Here is a 22,963-nt window from a genome sequence, read left to right as displayed (position 1 = left end):
GTTACGGCTGAATAACACATATACTTACTTTGATGTGGTTACAAATGCGTGAAATCACATTTAGCAAGCATGACTGCTGTCTCATTGCGCCCTTCCACTTTTAGGAAATGACAACGCCTCGTTGTGTCAAACCGACCAAAGGTAACGAATTGAAGTCTGTTTTTCGGCGCAGAGAGTGGTAAACCATTATTAAGGTGCACAACTTCATGCTTTGCCGATAAAATGTTTGACAACCTTTAGTTTGTGAAAAGTCATGCGTTGTATTAACAAATCATGCACCTTACCTGATCCCAACCTAACTTATCCGTACCAAAATTCTATTACTTTTATGCATAGTCAAAGTCTTAGGCTGTAAAAGATATTTAGCCAAAGATACTTCACAAGTAATTTGCTCGTTAACTGCGAAATATGTTTATTGATGATTTACAGACTAATTTCGTCTAGTTAAGTTGTGGCCTGTGACAAACGCCTGTCAGTAAATAAGACGGGAATATATTGGGTACAAATTAATTATGCACGCAATTTGTTTGAAACCTTTCTCTCAATATGATTTTTTTATCACAGTGCAACATGATCGGCTTCGAAAGCAAGAGAGATCTTATCTTTAGCGTTGTTTTCTTCCAAAGCGCAACAAAGCGAGCGTAACAATAGGCTTTGTTTTGATTCTGGAGTGTTGACTACAGGACTGGAACTGTATGATAGTTACTACCAGTTATTCTATCTGAACTGATGCTTTCTGCCTTATTTCAGTTTTAGGCATGGAATTAAGACGTGAAATCAAACCAGTTGGAAAAGGCTCCAGGGTAAGCGTATGGTGTTGAATGTAAACGCCCCAATTAACGAACGGACACTTCGGGTAATTAGTTATTGTCTACTTAGTCAGGCGGAGTGCAGAACTTATAGCAAATTAGCGGTATATTGAATGTTTACGTAGTATACTTGTTATTTTACTCAAATGTGTTGTTATTTATACCAAAGGCAGAAGAACAAATGTATTGGGATCAATTTACTAACACAACCGTGTAGCCCAACAAGTAAATTTCTATTTTACATAGATTTTAAGGCACATGGTAAACATCAAATATTGACTTGGTTAAAACAAGATGAAAACTAAACAACAAATACAAAAAACGTTATTTAGGTTCAACGTATATTAGATATGAGGTTGCTACTAATGTAGATTGAAAATGAGGCTTTCTTGGTTTTCAGATAGTGTCAAAGCCGCTTGCTTTAAAAAGTGCATTCAGGCCAACGATACCACCGGCCAAGATGGAATTTAAAGACATGGAACAGATAGCAAGCAGTGAAAGCAAAGACCGCCGGTCACAAGAAACTTTTAAGGACCAAGTGCAGTTTTGTACACAACAAATGAACATCGTTATCGAGGAAGCAGCGACAGAAACAAACCATTCAACCGAGGGGTAATTTAATACTCACATAAAGCGGTACACATTTAAGACTGAAACAACTTTGGTGGTGACAAATGTGTTAACATACATCATCAAGTTTAGCTTTGTTTACCTAGTATGACCTAATTATATCACTCATTCCGAGATAAGTTTCTGTAGATAAGAAACCTAAACGCATGAATCTAGTGTTCATTGACTATAATACTTTAGGGCAGGTGATTTAGAAAGCAACGGACAAACTCTAAAGATTCGTCTGAGTCGACAAATGACCAAAGAGCAACAGGTAATCAGTTTAAAGATATTGTATTTTATTTCATATACCAATCTGCTTAACGACTTAACGATATGATGCTTTTGTGTATATAGGAACGATTACAGCAAATGCAACGCGCCATTGAGTTACTCCAGGCAGAGATAAGTCAGCACAAACAAAAGGAAGCTGAATACACGAAGAATTGGAAAAATCTTCACAAAAGTTTAAGTGAAAAAGACATCACAATAAAAAGGTGCTCATTCGCCAATACTAACATTATTTAAAAATCGTTTACGGTGTTTCAACATGGTACCTCAAACAGTTTTAAGGAAAAGATGTATGAATACGAGACGCAGTGTTCTGATCTTCGAAACACAAACGAGAAATTACAAGATGAAAATGTTTCCAAAGACAAAGGGCTTTTAGATCTTAAAACAACCTGTAGGTTAGTGCATTAGGTATAATTGGGGACAACTTACTCATTGATTTTATGTGTAAAGTTATGCTTTATTTAGTAAACAGAAAACGATTTTGGAATCCAAAGAAGCAGAGTTCAATCAAAAGTTAAACAATTATAAAACGTTTTTTACCGAAGCACAGAAAAAGCTATTACTTGTGGAGCAAGAAGTAAGTAAACGTTCTGAATAACAACGGCCTAAATGCCAGGTCAACAACTAGATTCAATTATAAACAGGCAAAGAGGCTAAAAGCTATTGAAATCCAATCGAAAGAACAGACTTCATCACTAAACTTCAAAGCACAACAACAAAGGTTACTCTGTTTATGTTTTTACCAACTGTTCTAATAGAAGTAGCTACTAATAATAACAAATTTATCTTGTACAAACGATTTTTTTTTCAACGACTTTTAAACCTCTTTTTAGTTCAACAATAATAGAACTGCGCAAAGCCAACGAAGATCTGCAAGTTCAGCTTAATCACTTTCACAAAGAAAGTAAAGAAGAAAAACGAAAGCAACAGATCAAAGTTAATACAGCATTAGTAAGTTTAAGTTAAATAAATCTGAACGAAAACATTCCGTCTCGTAATAAGCAAGCACAGTTGCAAGTACCATAATAATTTTCCACCCATTTGTGGCAAAGCAAAAATCTTTGACTTGGTTGGACAATAGTCGTTTATATGGAATAAAGCTACCAGAACACTATCCAACCACCATTTGTATCAATTCAGAGTCAAATGGAAAATTTCAAATCAAATCTTTCGATGATGGAGGCAACTCAAAATCAAATTGCTATAGATAAGCAACAGCAGGCACAAAATCTTGCAGAGAAACAACAACAAATCGCCAGGTTGCAGGAGACGGAGAAAAAACTATTTGAAGAACTTCGTGACACCCGCGAAAAGTCCAAGGAACAAATGCAGATTATCGAAAAGTGATTTTACCACTTGCAAATTGCGTACATTCAAGTTTACAGATTTCAATTATTTTCAGTTGTTAGAGAGTATCGTTTTAATATTAACACGGTTCTAGATTCGACTAAGTTTAATTATAAGTTATAAATTTACCAATTTGGAAAAAGCCCATGTTATAGTGTTTTCGCATTTTAACTCATGTTATCTGTAGCAGCACCATGCGGAAAAGCGTGTAACTTTTATAACATTCAGCATTGTGTTTCCAGTGGCAAAATCGTTCACGAAATAATATTTTCAGGACTAGATCGGAACTGAAGCAACGTACCACTGAAAATCACAATCTACAAACCAAACTATCCAAACTAGATGGCGAACTGGTTCAACTCGTAAGACTGAGGTAAAACAGAACTTCTGGAATTGTTTAAAGTTAACTTGTATAAGAGGATTTTACGTGGTAAAACAAAATGCTTTGCTTGCCATATATGTGATGGTGTTTGAGCTCATCGTATATTTTTTATTGTAAGAAATGAGGTGGCACAGCTTGAATCAGAAAACAAGCAAATTAACACGGCACTCCTAGCTGTACAACACAAACTTGCATCGACTCATCAAATAAAAACGGAAAATCAGGTGGATTATGCAAGTATTTTTGTATTTTTTAGTAAAAAATATTCAGGATTTATAAACATTGCGTTTATCTGACCAGATTTTGATCACATTTTTTCATAACCCCTTTAAACAAAACCTTTCCAAAACCCCAAACACGCTAACTCTTGCGTTTTTAAAATAACCTATACATACTAATCTTTGCTTATCAGTTAATCAAAAACGATTATACGTGTCCACGGTAGAGTTAACATGACAGATGGATACATTTCTACACCTAGGTAACTTTGCAACACCTTTTTTAAAGCAAAAATCCTCCGTCTCTGATTATACCATTCTGGAAAAAAATCTTCAGAAATTTGCTGCTGAAAATAAGCGACTTAAAATTGAAGTTCGTGAGTTAAAGAAGTCGTTGATGGTTGCCCAGCAGCTAAGTCACGTGAACAATGCTTCTGAACTGGAAAAGTAAGCGTTGTAGGTTTGTTACAGTTTACATATAGAGTTTATCTTTGAATTGTTGAGCTAAGGAGCCTAAAAGATCGCCTTGAATGGTCGAAAGCCGAGATTCAGAAACAATCAAGCGACAATTCGCGTGCGTCAGTTCTTGTCGAAAAACTTCAAAATGAACGAAGTCGGATGCAAGCACAGGTGAACAGGAGTATGGGCTACATTGCAAAATGACTTTCGTTTAATTCCAATGCCTTGGGCAGTGCTTTTCAAACTTCATTTTAAGCGACGTTTTTGTGCACAAGTCGTTGTGGCTTGCGACTCAACAGCGGTGAATACAATACCACGTTTAAGTTACAGAATATTTCTTGGTAAAAGTAGTCACAAAGCGGAACTATGCCGCGTGACACTCATTGGGTAGAATAGATGTAATGTCAAACAGAAACGTTTTCAACAACTTCTGTGCAAAAAGGTCTAGGGGGCAAATCTTTGTAGCCTGCTGTCCTGGGCTATATAGATAATTTTTAAATTTATTTTATTAACAGATTAAGGAGCTTCAAAGTTTAATGGCAAAGAATTCTGATGAACGAAAATCAAGCGAAACAGCCCAGACGTATGAGCTTTCTTGCAATATAGAAGTCTCTAACCTACTTTATTTGAGTATTACTATGTCTGTTTTGAAAGGTTGGTGGTCAGAAAGCTGAAAGAAGAACTTCTTGAGATGCAGAAGGAACTTACCAAGCAACTAAAATTGAATGAAACTCTAAAAGTAATGCACACATCTTGGTTTAAAATAATGACTTGTTTTAAAAATATCTTCATAGGGTTTAAATACGGAGAAGAAGTTGCAGTTGGAAGAGTTTCGAAATCGGGAAGACAAATTGAATCTTCAAATTAAACAGCTTACACAGAGGGAAGCATCTCTGAAAAAAAGGTTGTCATATTTTCAAATATAGTTAACGGACATGCAGTGATGTATAAACTTGTTATATTTTTGCAAGAAATAAAGTATGTTTTCATTTGCAGATTAGGCGTAGAAAAGTGGCACAATGAAAAAAACAATAATATAACATACTAGGGATGTGCCAAAACTGCAAATGTTCTGTTTGGTCGAGCACCGAGTATCTCACTTTAATGCTCGGTGCTCGGCCGAGCACGCTCGGCGCATTATGACGTCACAAAAAATCCCCTTTCTACGTTTTAGCTCTACAAGGCCTCTTACGTCACCGGCGGTGTTTTATTAAGCTGTACATGCCCATAAAGTACGCGTTTTCCACCATCTCGTGCATTTGAAAAATCATTCGTTTTTGTTCATAGACACCCTTTAGAACACTAGTTACATATGTTAGAAGTGCATGAATATGCAAATTTAACGCTCGGGTCAGTTTGTGCAACTGCTCGGCCGAGCACCGAGCATTAAAAACAGCGATGCTCGGTACCGAGTACTCGGGTTCTGGCTCGGCTCGGCGCATCCCTATAACATACACATATCCAAGACAAAAAAAATAGGTTCACCATACAACCATATGTGTTCTAATTGCTCTATTTATCTTATACCTCAACAACAATAATGTTGATTTTGCCAGTTTCGCGAACGCTACAGCGAATCTGCAATCCCAGTTAAGCGAATCAAAGGAGAAAAGTTTAACATCGCGAAGCAAACTAACTGATGAACTTCAAGAATACGGGTTGGTAGCTTCACTGTGTTTCTAAAAGACTAAATTTCCTTTTGTTTAAACTTCTGCCACCATAATATCACGAAGTATCCTCGTATAAATTTTCGCCTACTTTTTTGTAGTACTTTGATCAAACTACTAAAATCGGAGAACCAAGATCTGTTGGAAAAGATGTCTGTCATCAAAGTTGACTTCGAAAGTCACAAAAATCAATCCCAGGTATAACATGTGTTTGTCTCTTATTTTTTATTCAAGGTTTGACACACAGCAAATTTGCATTGTACAGACGGCGTATTTGTTTATCCTTGTTTTTTCATTACGGGAAAAGCTTAAAAAATGCTTACCCTTAATTTCATTTGTAGGTTACAATTTTACGACTAAACGAGCAACTGAACGAAAGCAAGCGAAATCAGCAAGAGTTTAATAAACGACATCAGGAATCAAAAACCGAACATGTTTCTGTGGAAGAACGGTACACATATTCAATAACCTCACATAGCGCTTTGCGCAAACACAAAAGATCTTTAATTGCAAAAGTCTAGCAACGAAAATATGTTGAACAAAAATCATGCATAACTAAACCGACTAAATAGTCTCAAATTAAATTGATCAATGGTCGAAATAGCGATCTTTTACTACGAAGCTGATATGTGCAGAATTTCTACTTTCGACGTGCTCACCGCTCAGTCTTTGTAACACAGTTGATATAGAGCGCCAGTCCCGGAAAGGCTCCTTTCGTAGGTTCGAATCCTGCAGCAAGCCAGCCTGTTCCTAGCCGACTGATTCGGTTTGACGCCTTCTATGGGCCCGGCGTATTATGATTTGACCATCTAAATTGAAATCTAAATAGTTAACAAAGGTTGTTTTAAAAATATGATAAGGTATAACAAATGTTTTTAAACATGAAGGTTGATTGTTGAGCTGAATGAAACGAAGAAGGAAATTGCCGTCCTTCAAAACAAACTTGATGAATCCAACAAAATTAGCATTGTGTCAAAAAGCAAACTTACAAGTGAATCTGACACCTATAAGTAAGTTGCTTTAGTTTTAGCGATTGTCACAGCTTACTAAGTCAGTTAAACTTTTTGTAGGAAAACAATTACTGAATCTGAAAACAAAATTTGCGAATTGGAAAAAGAAGTCGCCAGTTTAAAGAAAAGTCTTCGAAGTCATTTGACAGAAAAAACAAAAATTGTCAAAGAGCATGAGGTGAGTAAAAATGCTCACAACTTGCTTTATAAACTTTTTCTTCAGTTTAATATTTTCTAATACCCAAACAAAAGTTGTGTTGCGATGTCTGTTTGTTTCTTTTGGGGTTGTTTTTACATTTTTTACCCTAACTTTGTTTTTGTGCAATTTTTACTTAAAGAATGTTACCTTAACTCATGTAGAGTTCGACTGCAAAAATTGAAAACTTGGAAATTAAACTCCAACAAGCACTTCAAAAAGAAACCCAAATTACGGAGAAACTGAGTCAAGAAATAAAGGAATCCAAATCAATTCGTGAAAGGTAAGACGAAATATCGTAGATTCTTTCTTTCAAGTTTTATAATGAATTACAAAAAATAACTATGTCGTTTTGTAATGTATTTAAATGACAGTCACTATGTGGATAAAGCCACCTACTTGGAGCAAATTGAGAATCTTAAATTGGAAATTCAAAATCTGTCGCAAATCAACCTGTCGTTGGTGGAAGATTACAAAGCTAAAATAGATGTCCACAGGTAACATTTTCAATTTCATTGAAAAACATTTAATTACCGCATTACATGCAAATGAACAACTTCACCGTTCATTATTGCTGTAAAGCGTCATTCCAATGTTTTCTACATAATCAGTATCTTACAGACTTTTCCAATTGCATTGGTTACGTTTTTAGATTTTTCGCCAGATCATTACAAAGCCTTACATACCCAGCTTACAACAATGTTTAACTACCAGTATTAAAATGTGTTTTTCATGAATCAATGTTTCGAAAGCTTGTGTCGAAATTGTTTTATACTCAGACAAAATAATCTAACGGTTATTTTACTGCGATAAAATGCAGAACCGCAGTACGACAACTTGAGGAAGAAAACAAAGCCAATTTAGTAAAGATTCTGCAGAACGACCAGGTATGTCAAAAGTAAATAATTCCATCTAAGTTGCTTCCCAATTAATTTTACCTTTTGAGTAGAAAGCAGTGACCAGACTTGAAGAAAGACTAAAAGAGCGACAGGAAGCAGAAGAACGTCTGACTCTACAGCTTAAAACCGCACAAGAGCGTCTTTCCTCTACTCAACAAAGGTACCACATTTAAATATAACAAGAATACCAACATATACGACTTGTATACTGTTTCACGCATAGACTTGAAACAACGTCCGAGGAAAATGTTAAGGAATTTTTGCGTTTGGAAGAGAATGAATGGAAAGTATTGGTAACAGAGATTGAAAGTTGCATGTAAGTTAATGCTTGATCTCAACTAAAATTTTTAATCGAATATGGGCTGTATGTTGTTAATGTATGACACAAAATTTGCTGTTGTTTTTTGTTCAAAGAATGTAAACTAATCTCAATCTAATTTTAAACTTTTCATTTGTTTGCAGAACCACGACAACTTGGATCACATCCGAAATTCATAGAGTTGTAGTGGAACATCAACAATTTGAACAGCTCTCGAAATCCCATCAAAGTCTTGTTCTAAAGTTTGAAAAGACAAAGGTGCTTACTTAAACATAGAGTAAACCTCGGTTAATCCGGACCCGTTTTGACCAAAAAATGTCCGTAATGGACCAAGATCCGGATTAACCGATGTCGATTAGTTCAAGCCTTATCACGTTTAAAACCATTTGTACCTCAAGTTTTGTCAGAAATATAGGAAGATCCGGATTGGCCGAACCCGGTTTAACCGAGATTTACTGCACTAAAAAGATTTTCACTCAGGCCGAGGTTGATCAATTACGCAGTAACGAAAATAAACTGGAGTCTGAGTTGCATTCTTCAGAAGATCAGGTGAAATCTCTGCAACTCGAAATTGAGAACGTAACACATCAACACGACGAAAATATCTCTGAAGTCGAAAGGTAAGTTCACAAGTTCAATGAGTAATTTATAAATATAGAGTCTTTTGCCCTGCAACTTGAAAGTCTTCTGTTTCTACGAAAACCTTACATCACTACTCCGTGGCTTTTAGCTTTCGAGCTTTTCGAGCCCACCCCGTCTTTGAATTTTCGAATTGGTTTTAATACTTGGTTTAGTATTTGTTCTTCCGAAACGAAAATGCTAATATTGCTCAGTTGACGATTTTGCCTGTCGATAGCTCTTAAATGTTAAAACGATATCAAAAGATGTTGAACTCGCAGCAGCTTTATCTTCAACACGGTTGTAAAAGAGTACTCAATGTTTTTTATCAATAACGAATTGAACCAAAGCAGGTTGAAACAAGAATCTGATGCAGTTTCAAAAGAACTCGAACTTGCCAAGGAACGCTTTGAATGTGAAATATCGAAACTACAAGACAAGTTGGACTCCACGTCCGAGGAACTGAACACCGACAAAACAACAATTATATTCCTTAACGACAAAACGGCAAAGCTTGAGAACGAAAACAAAAGGTATTTAGCTTTGGTATATAACCTGACTTAAAAAAAATTCACATAAAATTCAAAATTGTACTAATACACTTCTAAGCAGTAAACAACTATCTTTTGTATATTTTTCACTTACGCCAACCCGGATTTTATGAACGGTGCGATGTTTAATAAATATCGAATTTGGAATTTAATTTAATCAGTATCGTAGACTCCTGAAATCCAACGAAGAGCGTGAGGCAGCTCTTGGGGCGGCCATGGAAGAAAACAGGCAACAAATTATCAAGATTAAAGAGTTGGAGACTGAAAATACAGGTCTTGCCTTGCAATGTAAACAACTGGAAACGGATTTGCACAAGGCCATTCTGGAGCTAGAGAAATCGAAAAGCCCTGAAAGTGACGAGCTATTACAAGATAAGACGGACCCAAGTTTCAACAAACAGGTAAAAGTTTTTCCAAATCAATTTGCGGTTACATTGTGATTATATTCGCGTTTACAAGGCCTTTCAATCAATTACCAACTTTTTTATAACACAATTATAGTATATACTGTTTGTTTTTGCGCTACATATTTATGTTTTTAACACAAGGGATAAAATTTTCGCTCTTCAAATGCCTTTTTTGTTTGCAGGTCGACTTATTTGAACAGAGGGTAACGCCAAACAAGAACGTTCACAGGTTTGTCAAGTGTCAAGCAACAATATCTAAATACTGTACTAACTAACATAAACTTAATTTTAAACGTGTTTAGATCTGATTCTCCTAATACCGTTGAAGCTTCAGCTGAATCCTCCAATTCGGGTAAGCTGAATAAATGAATAATTCAAATAGAAACATAATGTAGACTAGATAGCCTCTTTAAAAAAGAGTATGAACAAAATGATACAACTAAAGACGTCATTATTAATTATTGAGATTTTTATTGCAGATGACAATTCGAAGGACGATGGTGATATTGCTTATATAAAGGTGAGAAGGTAGTGGCGAAAAAAGTCATAGAAAGACATTTATATAACATACATTACAATATGTTTAACATGAGGATTTTAGGAAGTAAATGAGAAGTTGAATGGAAAACTGTTTCGTTTGCGCGTAAGGTACAAAGAGAAGAAAAATTGCCTCGTCGAACTGGAAGTTGCGCAAGAGGTACCTTTATAATAGCATAGTATATTTACAATTTAATTACTTTTAACAAAGTACTTCATTCCATAAGTAAACATTATTTCGTGTTTGTTCAAAATCTTTGTTTATTAAATGCAATTTTTAAATGCTTATTACATTATGTGCACAACCTTTCCGTAATCGATGCTATTGTCTCGTGGTAACATGCGCTGTTTGCCTGGTAGTAAAGCTCATTTTACGAAGCTGTATGTTTTTTATCAAATCCACACAAACTCTTCTTACCTCATTTCTCTTTTTCCAAAGTTGTGGAATTTTATTAACACTGTGTACTATAAAATATTTGTAGAGGTTGGAAAAGAAATGCAGTTCATTAGAGGCGGAGCGTACAAAGCTGAAAACGAAGCTACAACAGCTTGAAGGCTTTACTGAAACTGAAAATCAACTTAAAGAAAAATGCGCTGCTTTGCAGGTAACTCGATCCAGACCTAAAATGTGCTAAATTCTATGAAGAACACTGAAGTTATATTTCATTTGCAGACAGAACTTGATCAACTAAAACAAAGAATAAAATCAAGTGAAATTCAACATAAAATGGAAATTGATAACATGCAGAAAATTGTCGGTATTCCTGTTGCAAATATTGAGGTAAGAGCGGATGTGTAAAAAATTAGCGCTGTTAATAGGCATTTTTAAAATCATTAATTGTTACTGCTTTTATCTTGTCAGTAAAGTATATTACTTTTTCAGCACGTACAGCAAAAAACACTGTTTTGATAATTTTGTCGTTATTTTTTTTCAGTGAGCAACATTTAAGTCAATCTGTTTCAATCTAAATGTCTGCTTTTTAAGTATTTTCACATGCGTTGCAGTTAAATCCTTGCGACTTTACTGTGTTATAATTTCTAGGACAAAGTTGAAGTTGAAAGTGTAACGGTTAAAGTTACAACCGAAGAAATATTTACGTGAGTACAACCTAACTAACTGTATGCTATGTCCTACATGTTTAAAAGTTCCATTTCTGTTTAATTTTAGTTTTGTGCATAAATCAGTTAGGAACCTTCCGTCTTATCATTCAGGACTTCTCATCGATACACGTCTGGAGATGAAAACGACTCAGAACAAAAGGTTGAATTGCTGGAAGAAAATCGAGACCTAAGAAAAGAAGTAAAAAAGTCATTACTTGATGTCTTCTGACACGCTGCCTTGTTCAAAAGCATAAAAACAAATAAGTGATTCATATCCACAAACACAATATTAACAGTGAATAAAGATCGTCAGTTTTGACGAACTTTAAGTACAGTATAGCTTTCATTCAGAATTGGACAACGTTTTACCTGCATCAATTAAACAAATAGATGATTATAAAAGTGCTGTCTCACAGATAAATTTACTTCACTTTAATCAACATAGGACATTTCGTTAAACAATTCTGTAACAAAACGTGGGTTTGCACCTTTTCCAGATCGCAAAGCTGAAGGAGAAACTTTTGCGGACAGAAGAAAAACTAGAACCACTGGTGGAAAAATTGGAAGAAATGCGGTATGATCTCTATGCCATATAAATTGTTAAAATACATCTATTAAAAAGGCTTGACTTGACTAATAAGTCTTGGTTTCGTAACAGAATACAACGTTTACACTTTAAAAAGCAACGACTGCCAGTAATATTCTTTTATCTTTACTCATATTGCATATTTTGTTGAATTGTTTGAGTCCATTTTTTTTCATCTTATGCATCTACGTTTGGCAGTTTGATAAATTTGGATTTGGAGGAAAAAGTTCGTGAATCTCATGCCACGATATCATCCTTGGAACAAAAGATGAAATCGTTTCAACCTCACAAACACAATGAAAATCAACATTCCGGTTCAGCCCAGGTAGACTGTGCAATGGAGCATGACGAAAGTTGTGTTTGTATACCACGACTAGTTCTCTTACCTTCCTTTCCCCAGATCGAAGTAATTCAATTAGGATTGTAGAATGATTGCATTGCGAATCCCACATTGAGAACCGCTGTATAGGCTTCGAAAAGAACAATACTTTCAAAAAAACTTTCCCCAATTTCAAACAAAATAACAATACTTTCAAAAAAAAAACTTTCCCCAATTTCATAGTATGAAAGGAATATTAAAACACATAAGTATGCTAACACCCTGATTTTAGGTAGGCTAATGATTTAAAAAGAGGTAGGCCTAAGTTCAAACTTAAATATTATTTTAGTTTAATATAAATATTATTTTTCGCCGTATTACGTTGAACGTAATAGATCTTCGTTTTCATTAGGAGTAATAGGCGAGATACCTTATTCCTCCAGCTCCACTCATGCTACCCGGATTTGCCAAACATAAATAGCAATTTTATGCTCTGCTGGTTAAAAGCATAGTTGGTAATCTCCAAATTATGTCTTGTTGTCGTTTTTGCAGGAATGTGTCGCCTGTGCAGAAATAGATCGAGAAAACTTGAAATTGTTGGAAGAAAATGCAAAACTGCAAGTGAAGTTGCGCTACTTTGACGAATATGTCGTTTCGGAAATGGATGACATTCGCTACAACTACGAAAAAACTGTCCAACAGACTGTAGTTTACGAGGAACAGCTAAAACGTATTCATCAGGAGCATGGTATTCAAGTTGAAATTGCTGACCACTGATTGCTACTAAAAAATGAAATTTCGTTCAATAAAAGATAGTCCGCTGTGGGTAAAACAGTTTGCTTTTAAGCGCAGTACTTCTTAAACTTGTGTTGATGCGATATAACATTAGGTGAAACTGGTGTTAGTTGTGACGCTGAATAACCAGGATAATAAATACTGTGCAACGTACCAAGAAAATTTAAATGGCGCGAACAGGTGCCGCAACACACATTTTAACAACGACGGCGGTGGAGACTTTTTGCGCTTGGAATAATATAGTCTGATGCATTAAATGGTTGGAAAACACTTTTACTTGCTGATGTGATAAGATGTGTTTGCTTTGGCCGGCAACTTAACTGCAACCAAGCTTACGATTGGTGCACAAGAAAAGGTGTGTCCGGTGTCAACCAATCAGATGCACGAAAAGCCGGTCACGTTAACACGTAGCTGGTGCCTGCGGGAATATTTCTTTTCATTTGGCCAGTCCCGTTAGCCTTGCTTCGCTGACTAGCGTCACGTTGTTTTGATTCCCGGTGGATCGTGAATATTGAACACATTTATTTTGTGCGTGAATAGCGTGACAACCACTGGGCTGTCGGCTTATGCAGGGAACTGGAAAATATGTCACTGTAACCTGTAATAATGCGTCAGCAAAAATAGTAACTGTTATAAAATGCACTGTAATCTGACTGTAGTCCCTGTACTCCAAAGCTATCTGGTTTAGATGCGTTGTAACTTGTAACATGCACTGTAATCTGTACTCCATAGCTATCTTGTTTAGATGCGTTGTCGAAACTCGGGATGGCTGGTATACTATGTGTTAGTTGTCCAACCGAAATTTGTTCGTGTCTTTGTTTGTTGAGTAGTTCTTGTTTGGTAGCAAACTAGCAATAGCACATGTACAAATCAGGCATTTTTTAGCATGCCTTAAATGTCATTGCAACGAGAGCAAATCATTCAGTTAAAAGCAGAAAGATTCTTAACAGGTTTGTTATAAAATATTTAAATTGGTGTTATCAATATATATATAAATATATGTGTTCAATTTGATTAGGCCACAAAACTAGCTGTCCTGTAACATTTTTGTAATGTAATTAAGAAACGTAATTAACATGGATGAAGAAGCAAAGCGACCAGTGTTTGGAAACAGGTTTCTATCTGAAACTGACAACGTTTTTCAGCATAATGCATGGGACAATGTGGAATGGACCAAAGAGCAAGATACAGAGGCCAGAAAAATCACACAAGGTCACTCATGTGAACCACTGCCCGAAGATGAAAAAGACAACCTTCTTAACAATGCTTCATCCAACTGGGATAAGTTTTATGAAAAACACAATAACAAGTTTTTTAAAGACCGTCATTGGTTGTTTACCGAATTCCCAGAGTTGCTAAGCATTACCTCCAAAAGTGCCAGCAGTGTAGATGATACTGCTGAATGTAGTCATAATGATGATGAGGGGCATGTACCTTGTTCCAACAAGAGTGATGGATTGCATTTTCCAGGAAGCTCTAAACAGTCTTGTGTATTAGAAATTGGCTGTGGAGCAGGCAACACCATTTTTCCCTTGTTGCAAGTTAACACATCTAATGAATTGTTTGTGTATGGTTGTGACTATTCCTCAACTGCTGTTGACATTATAAAATCGCATAGAGATTTTGATGATAGTCGTTGCCATGTGTTTGCACATGACATAACTAGTGATGCAAAGTTTCCTTTTCCTGAACAGTCGTTAGATATAATTGTGATGATTTTTGTGCTGTCAGCATTGGAATTTGACAAAATGAAGGCTGCAGTGCATAGAATTGTTCAGCTTCTAAAACCTGGTGGAAAGCTCTTGTTTAGGGATTATGGCCGCTATGATATGGCACAGTTGCGTTTCAAGAAAAATCGTTGTTTGTCTGAAAACTTTTATACCAGAGGTGATGGTACCTTGGTTTATTTTTTTACTCAAGATGAAGTAAGAGACATTTTTACCAGTGCTGGTCTGGTAGAAAACCAGAATATCGTTGATAGGAGATTGCAAGTAAATCGTGCCAGACAGTTAAAAATGTATCGTGTTTGGGTGCAAGCAAAATATGTAAAACCACTATAAGGTGGATATTGTTTTACCACCTAAGTTGTGTCTTAATGTTTTCAGAGAACCAAATATTTTTGTAGCATAATTTAGTGCTCAAACAACATGTCTTTGGATAACATTGCGCAAGGAGATATTTGCACCCTGACAAGGTTTATCACTGAAAGAGGCCGCCAGTGTGGTTCAGCAACCGGTGAACTAACCCAGCTATTAAATGCAATTTGCACAGCTATCAAGTCAATTGCTACTAATGTACGAAGAGCAGGAATTATGAACTTGTAAGTACTGTGTTTAATTAGTGAAAATTAGGTGCCAATAGATTTGCTTAGTTGGCAACTGAAATCTTGTCATTGTTGTCATTTAAAAGTTTTTTTCTAGTACTTATAATTATTATTCAATTTCACAAGGTACGGAATTGCTGGGTCCACAAACACAACTGGTGATGAACAGAAAAAGTTGGATGTCATATCAAACCTTGTATTCATCAACTTGATTCGTGCATCTTTTACTACATGCCTTATGGTGTCAGAGGAAAATGAAGAAGTCATTGTAGTGGAAACAGAAAAGCAAGTATGACTGTGCAATTTTTTAGCAGCTATGATGTACATTGGTTTAACAGGTTGTTTTGTGTGACATACCCATTTCAAGTGGCAGGAAACTTGCTCTGCAATGTACACTGTGTGCCCTTACATTCATTTTATTTCTGCCAAGATCAACAGTATCTGCTGACAATGATTTTTTTCCAAATTGTATTTTGTTTGCACATCCATTTGTACAGTCATATGGTGATTGTGAGTACTTAACATTACATGTTATTTCCAAGGGGAAATACATTGTGACATTTGACCCCCTTGATGGATCCTCCAACATTGACTGCCTTGTGTCAATTGGGACAATTTTTGGAATCTACAAAAAAGTAAGCTATAAAGTGGTAATGTTGTTTCACAGTATATACTGTATTATCTGTGATATGTTATTTCTGCATTGTACATTGCTACTTTTTTAATGGGATTTACAAACTATAGTTGCCAATTGATGAAGTTTGGTTTATTTGTTGAACTAGCAACAGATTACTTTAAACCTGTTTTTAATGTTCACCATCATATTAAAGACATTGCACCTTGTATTTACCTTTTTTCTATTTCGTCAAAAAATGTTAGCATACTTCACTGTCTGGAACATGTTAGCAAACTAAGTATATGTGGCAAAACTGAAAAAAAAAACTTTTGTGATTTAAATTTTATTAAATTAAAAAACCTGTAAACAAAGCTGATTAAAACTGCTAATGCAAACCTTTTAATCTGATATTATTACCCACACCAGAGGAAATAATATAATGTTCAAATATATACCACTGAATATTATTTCCCTTGTTTCAACCCACGACACAGCTTGAAACATATTCATTCCATACTATATGTTCCAACTAATGTGAGTGATTATTTTAGACTGGGGATGGACCACCAGCTGCCAAGGATGTGCTGCAAAAGGGAAGACAAATGGTTGCAGCTGGTTATGCCCTGTATGGAAGTGCCACTGTTATTGTGTTAGCTACAGAATATTCGCTTGATATGTTTATGTTGGATCCGGTAAGAGCCCATTACTAACCAATAAAACAAATTGCCTTTCCTGCTACTATATTGTTCCATGAGTAATGCGTGCATGATTTATTGATAAATGTTTGTGCTGACTTAAAAGTTTACAATGTTCATGCTCTTGCTGCATGATTATTTTATTTGTGTTATTAAATCGGGATATGTTTTGTTTTTAAAAGTTGAATCCAAATATAAAATCTCAAAAATACTTTTAACTCAGTGACTTTTCTGATACCTTGCATTTACATTTCAGAGTGTTGGAGAATTTGTTTTAACTGAAAGGGATCTTACTATCAAAAAGAAAGGCAAAATTTTCAGCATTAATGAAGGTTATGCTAAGTTTTGGGACCCGGCAATCAAGGAATACATTGACAGAAAAAAGTTTCCTCAGGTAATTTTTATTGTGCTTCCCTTTTTTCAAACCACGTACAGTTTCTCTACCAAACCTAAACAACCATAAAAATTAATGCCAATTTTCAATCTCTTTTAGTTGATTTTTAAATTTTTGGGTTTGTTTGTTTTCTGTCATAGACATAATTTGCGTGTACACATTCTTAAAATCAGTTTTCCGTTTGTCCACATTTTTCGTATCAATCCGTTTTTTGAGGTGATTTTATCACAAAATTTCGTTCGGCATTCCTATCCTCACGTCAATGGTAAAACCCGCCGTTCCAGTCCACGTGTTTTACACAACAGCCCAAACCCACAGTTACATGCGAAGCTAGTCTGCAATCCAGCAAGCGAAACTCTGAAATGTCGTTTTTTCACCACAGGACGGCAGTTCTCCGTACAATGCCCGTTACATCGGATCTATGGTGGCAGACGTCCATCGCACACTAGTGTATGGAGGAATTTTCGGGTATCCTGCGCATAGTAAAAGTCCAAACGGAAAGGTGAGTTGTTTCTTTCCGCCTGCTGGTTTATTCCACTATGAGAATTCTCAATAAACATTAATGGACCGACAGGTGTACCTTGTTTATGCACAGACAAGGAAACACATGTTTTAAAGGGAATGTACAACTCAAAAAACAAAAGCAACGTTTTTTTTCTCTTTAAACTTTTAAATGGTGTGTGGTCTTGTGTGAACTTAGAGGCCTGTCATTTACAAATTGTTGTCGACTTTGGCATTCACAGTACCAATACCAAACATATTGCCGTGTGCATTGATCTAAAAAATTGTGTCAGGTATTAATGGGTTAGCCTTATTTTAGTGACTGTGTTAAACGTCTGTATACCCAGATTACCTTCACGTTTTTTGGCTTTAGCCAAAGCATGACCTGCTTAACTAACGTTTACAACGATTCTATAATTTAAAAAATGCAAAAGTTTGATTACTGTGCTGCTCAGACAAATATTTAGGTATCAAGTGTGTGTTGTTAAAACACAAGTTCCGGAAATAAATGCTTTGTTTTTAAAGAGCTATTCTGTATATGTTGACCTAAACTAAAGAGTTCTGAATCTTATACAATAGGCCAAAAGATAGCACAAGTTTAAACATACAATTTATTGTTTCACAGCTTCGCCTTCTGTATGAAGCAGCGCCAATGTCTTACATAATAGAAAAGGCTGGGGGGAAGTCCACTACTGGTCAGTGTGATGTATTAGATGTCCAGCCTGAGCATATCCACCAGCGTGTTCCGATCTTTATTGGCTCGCCCGATGACGTAGACGAATATTTGGCAATCGTCAAAAAGCATCAGAACCACATCAAGGGTTCTGATTAACTTGTATTGGTTTGTATATCAGCTATGCAGTACAATTATGTTTTGATGTAATCTCTTTTTTGGGTAGTAACTGCCTTGTATTTCGAGCACAATCAAGTTGACCGACTGTAAAATTGCCCATATAGCATTTTTGTTGTTATAACGACACATTAGTCAAAGTGAAATATTAAGTTGCACAGCACCTAAAACAGGTGTTCCCAATCGCTCGCTCATAAAAAAAATTTTTAATTGATTTTGGGTAATGTCGTGTAACAATGCACTTGTCGTTTTGCTGTTTTGGGACAATTTCTGTAAATCAATGGCAATGGATTGTGGTAAGCTCGTTATTTAACCACCTACGAAGCCTAAATCGGCAAATTTCATTGTTACCACAAAGTGCGTTTTATGGCCTCTTTACGGTGGTTTAGTCACATCAATATTAAAAAAGCAAAACAAATTCTCTCAGCTATTCCTTTTGCACCAAACACCTTTGGCTGTGCAAAAAGGAAAATGCTTAATTTGTTGCAATTCAGTTGTTGCCAAGTACCCTGTACGCTTCCGGCTGTTCGAACAAAGTGCAGATGCTTTATAACTCAGCGGAATTGTGATTATAAATTGGCGGATTAATAGCTAAAACATTTGCTACTTGTATGTGATCATGTGTTACACGGTCTGGTTTGATAAAGCAACGGTACAAATAAATGCAATTGTTCGATATATATATCTGTAGAATTGGCCGAGACAAAATTTTTTCATAAAGCCGCTACGAACAGTTTGTCTGTCAAAACCTACGTTTGTTGCTTATTGAACTTGTTTCCCATGAACATCGCCATTAATCTCAGTTAAAGTTGGTTTGTGTTGCTCTTTTGACTCTAGTTTATCATAGTGCCTAATGTACAAACAATACACTATATCTTATACACCAAATTGTTGTTTTCGGTCTGTGGGTAGAGACACAGAGTTGATACAATGACACAGTATCGGTTTGTTCTGGTATGGAAATAATTTATTGTTGCTAAGAAATGAAAATAACATGAAAATTCTAAAATATAGTAAGTTGTATAAACGTTTGGTAGATGCAGATCAATGAACAGAAAAAAATGGTTAAAAACCGAATCGAAATAGTCTGTAATATAATAATGCTTATCATATGGATGATTAGGTAATGCTTGAGATCAATAGTTTCAGCGGATCAAGGTGCCCGCCTGAACAATACCAGTTGATTTATCAAATATAGACGAATTATTCTTAAATTTGTTAAAGCTTATTCAAACCAGCGAAATGTCAAAATATGGCTTATAATGGAAAAATAAAGTGCACGTACGGCTACAGAAATTTAACTTCAATCGGCCCTTTTATATCCGAATTACTGCAAGATATGGACACGTGTCTTATATATTACTAAAAATCCTTATTTGACAAATAAACATGTGTGAAAGATAAGAAATGGTTTTACATAAAGCACGTGTACATGTGGAGGTGTGGTGTAATTTAGAATTTCTGAGATTCATTTTCTTGAGGTTTCGCCCTTACACCACTATGGGATAGGACGCACATGTTGCAATCCCGCACATGTTAACTCCTTTTTGCATCTTAAAATACCTGTAGAAAATAAATTGTGAAGTAATCTTCAAGTCTATTTGACCCAGCCGTGTAAATATTTCGCTGGATCTGTACGATTTCGAAACACAATAACCTGACGTCCAGTGAATTTAGTCTTTGAACTAAAATGATAAAATAAAGTCGCCAACTCTATAATTCGAAAAAATCAAACAAAAATGTTCCATCGGGCTTGTATTAAAACAGACAACTCGAAAATGGACTTATTGCGATCATAACGAGGACTCACCCATTTATTCCCCAGTCCGGGCCCCATGAGTTCTTGATAAGCCAGTAATCCATATTGGTAGCGCTATCCGTTCCATATCCAACCACAAGAACAGCGTGGTTTACTTGATCAGGCTTCGTTCCGCATGTTGGACTAAAAAAGAAATAAAGAATATAACCCATATAATTCGGCACTTCCTTTGCGATAAACCTAAAATAGTAGGATAAACACTGCATGTGATAGTTGCGTCCGTAAAAAGGGTCAATATACCACCATGAGTCATTGAGTTAAACTAACTGGTAACCTGTATGGTAATTTGGCCAATTAGCTGCTACTGTGAAATTTGAATCGGTGGAATAGAGAAAATTCTAAATATAAAGAATGCAGAGATTGACTTTAAAATCGAGCCCACGATGAAATTTAAATTCCAAATTGGCATTATCAAAAAAGTGCCACGTATAAAACTATAGATGTCCTTACTTGCTATAAACTCCTGATTTGTATCCCTGGAAATCTGGAGTCACTTGAAAAGCAATACTGACAGGGTTTTGAAAAGCCACTGCATCCACAATATCGCCCTCTGCGCCCTGAAGCGAATTTAAATTTCTCAAATACCGGTAATCAGAAAAAATAAATAAAAACAAATCCTATACGTACTTGAGTAATGTTTACAACCTTCTTGACAAAGGCAACTGCTGTGGATGCTTGGAATTTACATTTTTGGTCCTATAATAAAACATTATTAATAAGTGCCCACAAGATACGTTATAATACTTTCGTTAGCTTTTACTACAACAAAACATATAGGGTGCAAAACACTTAAGATTGCATGTAATTGCAAATCTCTTAGATGGCTTATACCTCGGCAACATATGGGTATGCCGATTCGTTCATGATTCCATGGTTGTAGCGAATATATTCAAACGCATGACTTGGTAGACCTCTGGAATTATAAAAACAATGTAAGCGGCATTGAGTTGTCAAAGGTAAGAAAAGTGTTTGTGTTGTAAGACTGTCAAACTTGATTCTTTTTTACCCTTCACATCCATGGTCATCATAAGCTTGTGCGCAGTCGACCAGTTGTTGTTCGGAAAGTGAGTAAAGCGGGTGTCCTTGAACGTGAATGGCTGTTGCTGATTCCATGCAACCAGTGGTAGAAAACGTCCAACAGCTTCCGCATTTTTTCTTCAGAGAGAGTTATTTTTTGAGAGTTAAAGACTTATCCAAACCTAGAGGTTTGCACATACCTGATTTTTAACTGGGGTCACAAAATTTCCTTCATCTCGCCAATCCTTGTGAGGAGGAGCGGCCTTCGATGAGATCACGTGATTACCTTTTGTGGCGCTGCAGTTTTGCGCCAACATTAGGTACAAAGAACTGAACTCCTCAAAACTCAGATGAGAAAACTTGTTTATTTCCACTGTGTACAAAAAATAAAACTCTGTAAACCCATATGCAGGACTACCTGTATAATTGTAACACTAAAATTTGACAAATGATCGACGAAAACAGACAGACACGGTTTTCTTAGTCCAGACGTCGGTGCGGGTACTTAATGGACTTTATTGTTACTGTGCTGCGATATTAAATCAAATACATTACAATGACGATGTACATTGCAAGGATGTAATTTACGACAATCCCATCTAAATTCTAAATGAAAGTATGTTAATGCGGTAATTATTGCGATGATAATTGGTAAGTTATCAGTAGGTATGAACCAAACATTATAGTTTATTAATTGTATGGTTAATTCGAAACATTGTGTACGACTTAGACCAGTCCGTAGCGACAGCCGCCAAATTGAAAAAATCTGCGGTTTTAAAGTCGCTGCTACAAATATACATGTGAAAGGGTGTCGCTGTTACTACATGTACGGTTTCTGTCATACTTTTCCACGTTCCTTCTTTTTTTGAGTTGTGTTCCTCGATCGTTCGAATGTTGTTCGCAAACACTTCCATTTTCTGTTGTTCGTCCTCGAGACTTTCATAATCCATACCTTGTTGCACGGTCCATGACTTGAATGCACTTATTTCTGCATCGAAAACGAAAATAAATTAAAACAACATGGACGGACCGAATACATTCAAATCAGACTATATTTGGATATTATTATTGAAGTCCTAGCATTATGACATCACATTTTTGGCAAATAAAAACACTTTTCCAATGATCAGAAGTTAATAAATAGCAATTACCCAAACCAGAACAGCTTTGCACAGTAGCCTACCTCGAGGATTTATTCCCTTCTTGAAGACTAAAACCGGCTGGTTGTCGGCTAAACAGATAACAGCAAACACACACAGGCACAATGTAAACAACACCAGCTTCATATCGACAATTTTGCGCAAGATTCACCCTCACAGTTAAGTAATACAAAATCACCACTAAAAATACAAAAAAACTGTTCGTCAAAAAAACCCTTCTGCACTGTGCACACTGCACAATGCTGGTCATGTGAGGCTTGTTTATGCGTGCCAGACGCTGTTTGTTTCGAAATTAATGTTTCCACGAACATGTGATCTGTTTGCGGCCGTAAAATGTTAACGACCCTATGATACAAAGCACGGGAAAGAAAATACTGCAACAATACAAAGTTACAAACAGTGTCACAAACACAGTTCCTGTTTGAACATTGAATCGAACGCCCTTTGTGTTGGAACAAAGTCTAA

At 35.9% G+C, this 22,963-nt stretch overlaps 4 protein-coding genes across 4 annotated transcripts; 3 read left to right on the top strand and 1 right to left on the bottom strand.

Annotated features, from left to right (window-relative positions):
- Window positions 1–758: 758 nt before the first annotated feature.
- LOC145212987 (uncharacterized) lies at window positions 759–13,188 on the top strand. Its single transcript, XM_080081232.1, has 41 exons — window positions 759–803; window positions 1,210–1,421; window positions 1,620–1,692; window positions 1,776–1,915; window positions 1,985–2,107; window positions 2,178–2,289; window positions 2,357–2,433; window positions 2,546–2,663; window positions 2,853–3,055; window positions 3,334–3,432; window positions 3,560–3,665; window positions 3,949–4,106; window positions 4,169–4,289; window positions 4,634–4,701; window positions 4,773–4,857; window positions 4,913–5,022; window positions 5,675–5,776; window positions 5,887–5,983; window positions 6,127–6,236; window positions 6,673–6,795; window positions 6,856–6,973; window positions 7,156–7,274; window positions 7,366–7,488; window positions 7,812–7,878; window positions 7,941–8,050; window positions 8,114–8,206; window positions 8,353–8,467; window positions 8,690–8,829; window positions 9,181–9,360; window positions 9,548–9,779; window positions 9,968–10,014; window positions 10,088–10,137; window positions 10,265–10,305; window positions 10,387–10,482; window positions 10,805–10,927; window positions 10,996–11,103; window positions 11,365–11,420; window positions 11,535–11,622; window positions 11,921–11,997; window positions 12,208–12,334; window positions 12,881–13,188. The coding sequence occupies exons 1-41, from the start codon at window positions 759–761 to the stop codon at window positions 13,103–13,105; spliced, it is 4,617 nt and encodes a 1,538-aa protein (XP_079937358.1). The 3' UTR covers window positions 13,106–13,188.
- Window positions 13,189–14,118: 930 nt separating this feature from the next.
- LOC145213898 (tRNA N(3)-cytidine methyltransferase METTL2-like) lies at window positions 14,119–15,229 on the top strand. The gene has a single exon (XM_080082310.1). The coding sequence runs from the start codon at window positions 14,200–14,202 to the stop codon at window positions 15,181–15,183; it is 984 nt and encodes a 327-aa protein (XP_079938436.1). The 5' UTR covers window positions 14,119–14,199; the 3' UTR covers window positions 15,184–15,229.
- A 41-nt stretch (window positions 15,230–15,270) lies between these two features.
- On the top strand, window positions 15,271–19,390 carry LOC145213896 (fructose-1,6-bisphosphatase isozyme 2-like). The gene is made up of 7 exons (XM_080082308.1): window positions 15,271–15,443; window positions 15,573–15,735; window positions 15,989–16,081; window positions 16,614–16,754; window positions 17,014–17,151; window positions 17,534–17,653; window positions 18,278–19,390. The coding sequence occupies exons 1-7, from the start codon at window positions 15,271–15,273 to the stop codon at window positions 18,482–18,484; spliced, it is 1,035 nt and encodes a 344-aa protein (XP_079938434.1). The 3' UTR covers window positions 18,485–19,390.
- On the bottom strand, window positions 19,060–22,697 carry LOC145213897 (pro-cathepsin H-like). Its single transcript, XM_080082309.1, has 9 exons — window positions 22,522–22,697; window positions 22,183–22,326; window positions 21,539–21,711; window positions 21,328–21,476; window positions 21,153–21,234; window positions 20,949–21,017; window positions 20,772–20,878; window positions 20,313–20,444; window positions 19,060–20,065 (listed from the first exon to the last, which is right to left on the bottom strand). The coding sequence occupies exons 1-9, from the start codon at window positions 22,622–22,624 to the stop codon at window positions 19,993–19,995; spliced, it is 1,032 nt and encodes a 343-aa protein (XP_079938435.1). The 5' UTR covers window positions 22,625–22,697; the 3' UTR covers window positions 19,060–19,992.
- Window positions 22,698–22,963: the final 266 nt, after the last annotated feature.

This window comes from Phallusia mammillata, chromosome 2, assembly GCF_965637545.1.
Source record: "Phallusia mammillata chromosome 2, kaPhaMamm4.hap1.1, whole genome shotgun sequence".
NCBI classification, from domain to species: domain Eukaryota; kingdom Metazoa; phylum Chordata; class Ascidiacea; order Phlebobranchia; family Ascidiidae; genus Phallusia; species Phallusia mammillata.
Note: the sequence above shows the minus strand (reverse complement) of the source record. Positions and strands in the feature narration are given on the sequence as shown.

Bases quoted from the DNA above. Each gene is read 5' to 3' on its own strand.
- LOC145212987 (XM_080081232.1), top strand. From the start codon at position 759: ATGGAATTAAGACGTGAAATCAAACCAGTTGGAAAAGGCTCCAGG. The intron at 8,051-8,113 runs GTACCACATTTA...TTTCACGCATAG, and splicing joins CTTTCCTCTACTCAACAAAG to ACTTGAAACAACGTCCGAGG. The intron at 10,138-10,264 runs GTAAGCTGAATA...TTTTTATTGCAG, and splicing joins AGCTGAATCCTCCAATTCGG to ATGACAATTCGAAGGACGAT.
- LOC145213898 (XM_080082310.1), top strand. From the start codon at position 14,200: ATGGATGAAGAAGCAAAGCGACCAGTGTTTGGAAACAGGTTTCTATCT.
- LOC145213896 (XM_080082308.1), top strand. From the start codon at position 15,271: ATGTCTTTGGATAACATTGCGCAAGGAGATATTTGCACCCTGACAAGG. The intron at 15,736-15,988 runs GTATGACTGTGC...GTTATTTCCAAG, and splicing joins TAGTGGAAACAGAAAAGCAA to GGGAAATACATTGTGACATT. The intron at 17,152-17,533 runs GTAATTTTTATT...TTTTCACCACAG, and splicing joins ACAGAAAAAAGTTTCCTCAG to GACGGCAGTTCTCCGTACAA.
- LOC145213897 (XM_080082309.1), bottom strand. From the start codon at position 22,624: ATGAAGCTGGTGTTGTTTACATTGTGCCTGTGTGTGTTTGCTGTTATC. The intron at 21,235-21,327 runs GTAAAAAAGAAT...TTATAATTCCAG, and splicing joins GATGACCATGGATGTGAAGG to AGGTCTACCAAGTCATGCGT. The intron at 20,066-20,312 runs GTGAGTCCTCGT...TATTTTCTACAG, and splicing joins CCGGACTGGGGAATAAATGG to GTATTTTAAGATGCAAAAAG.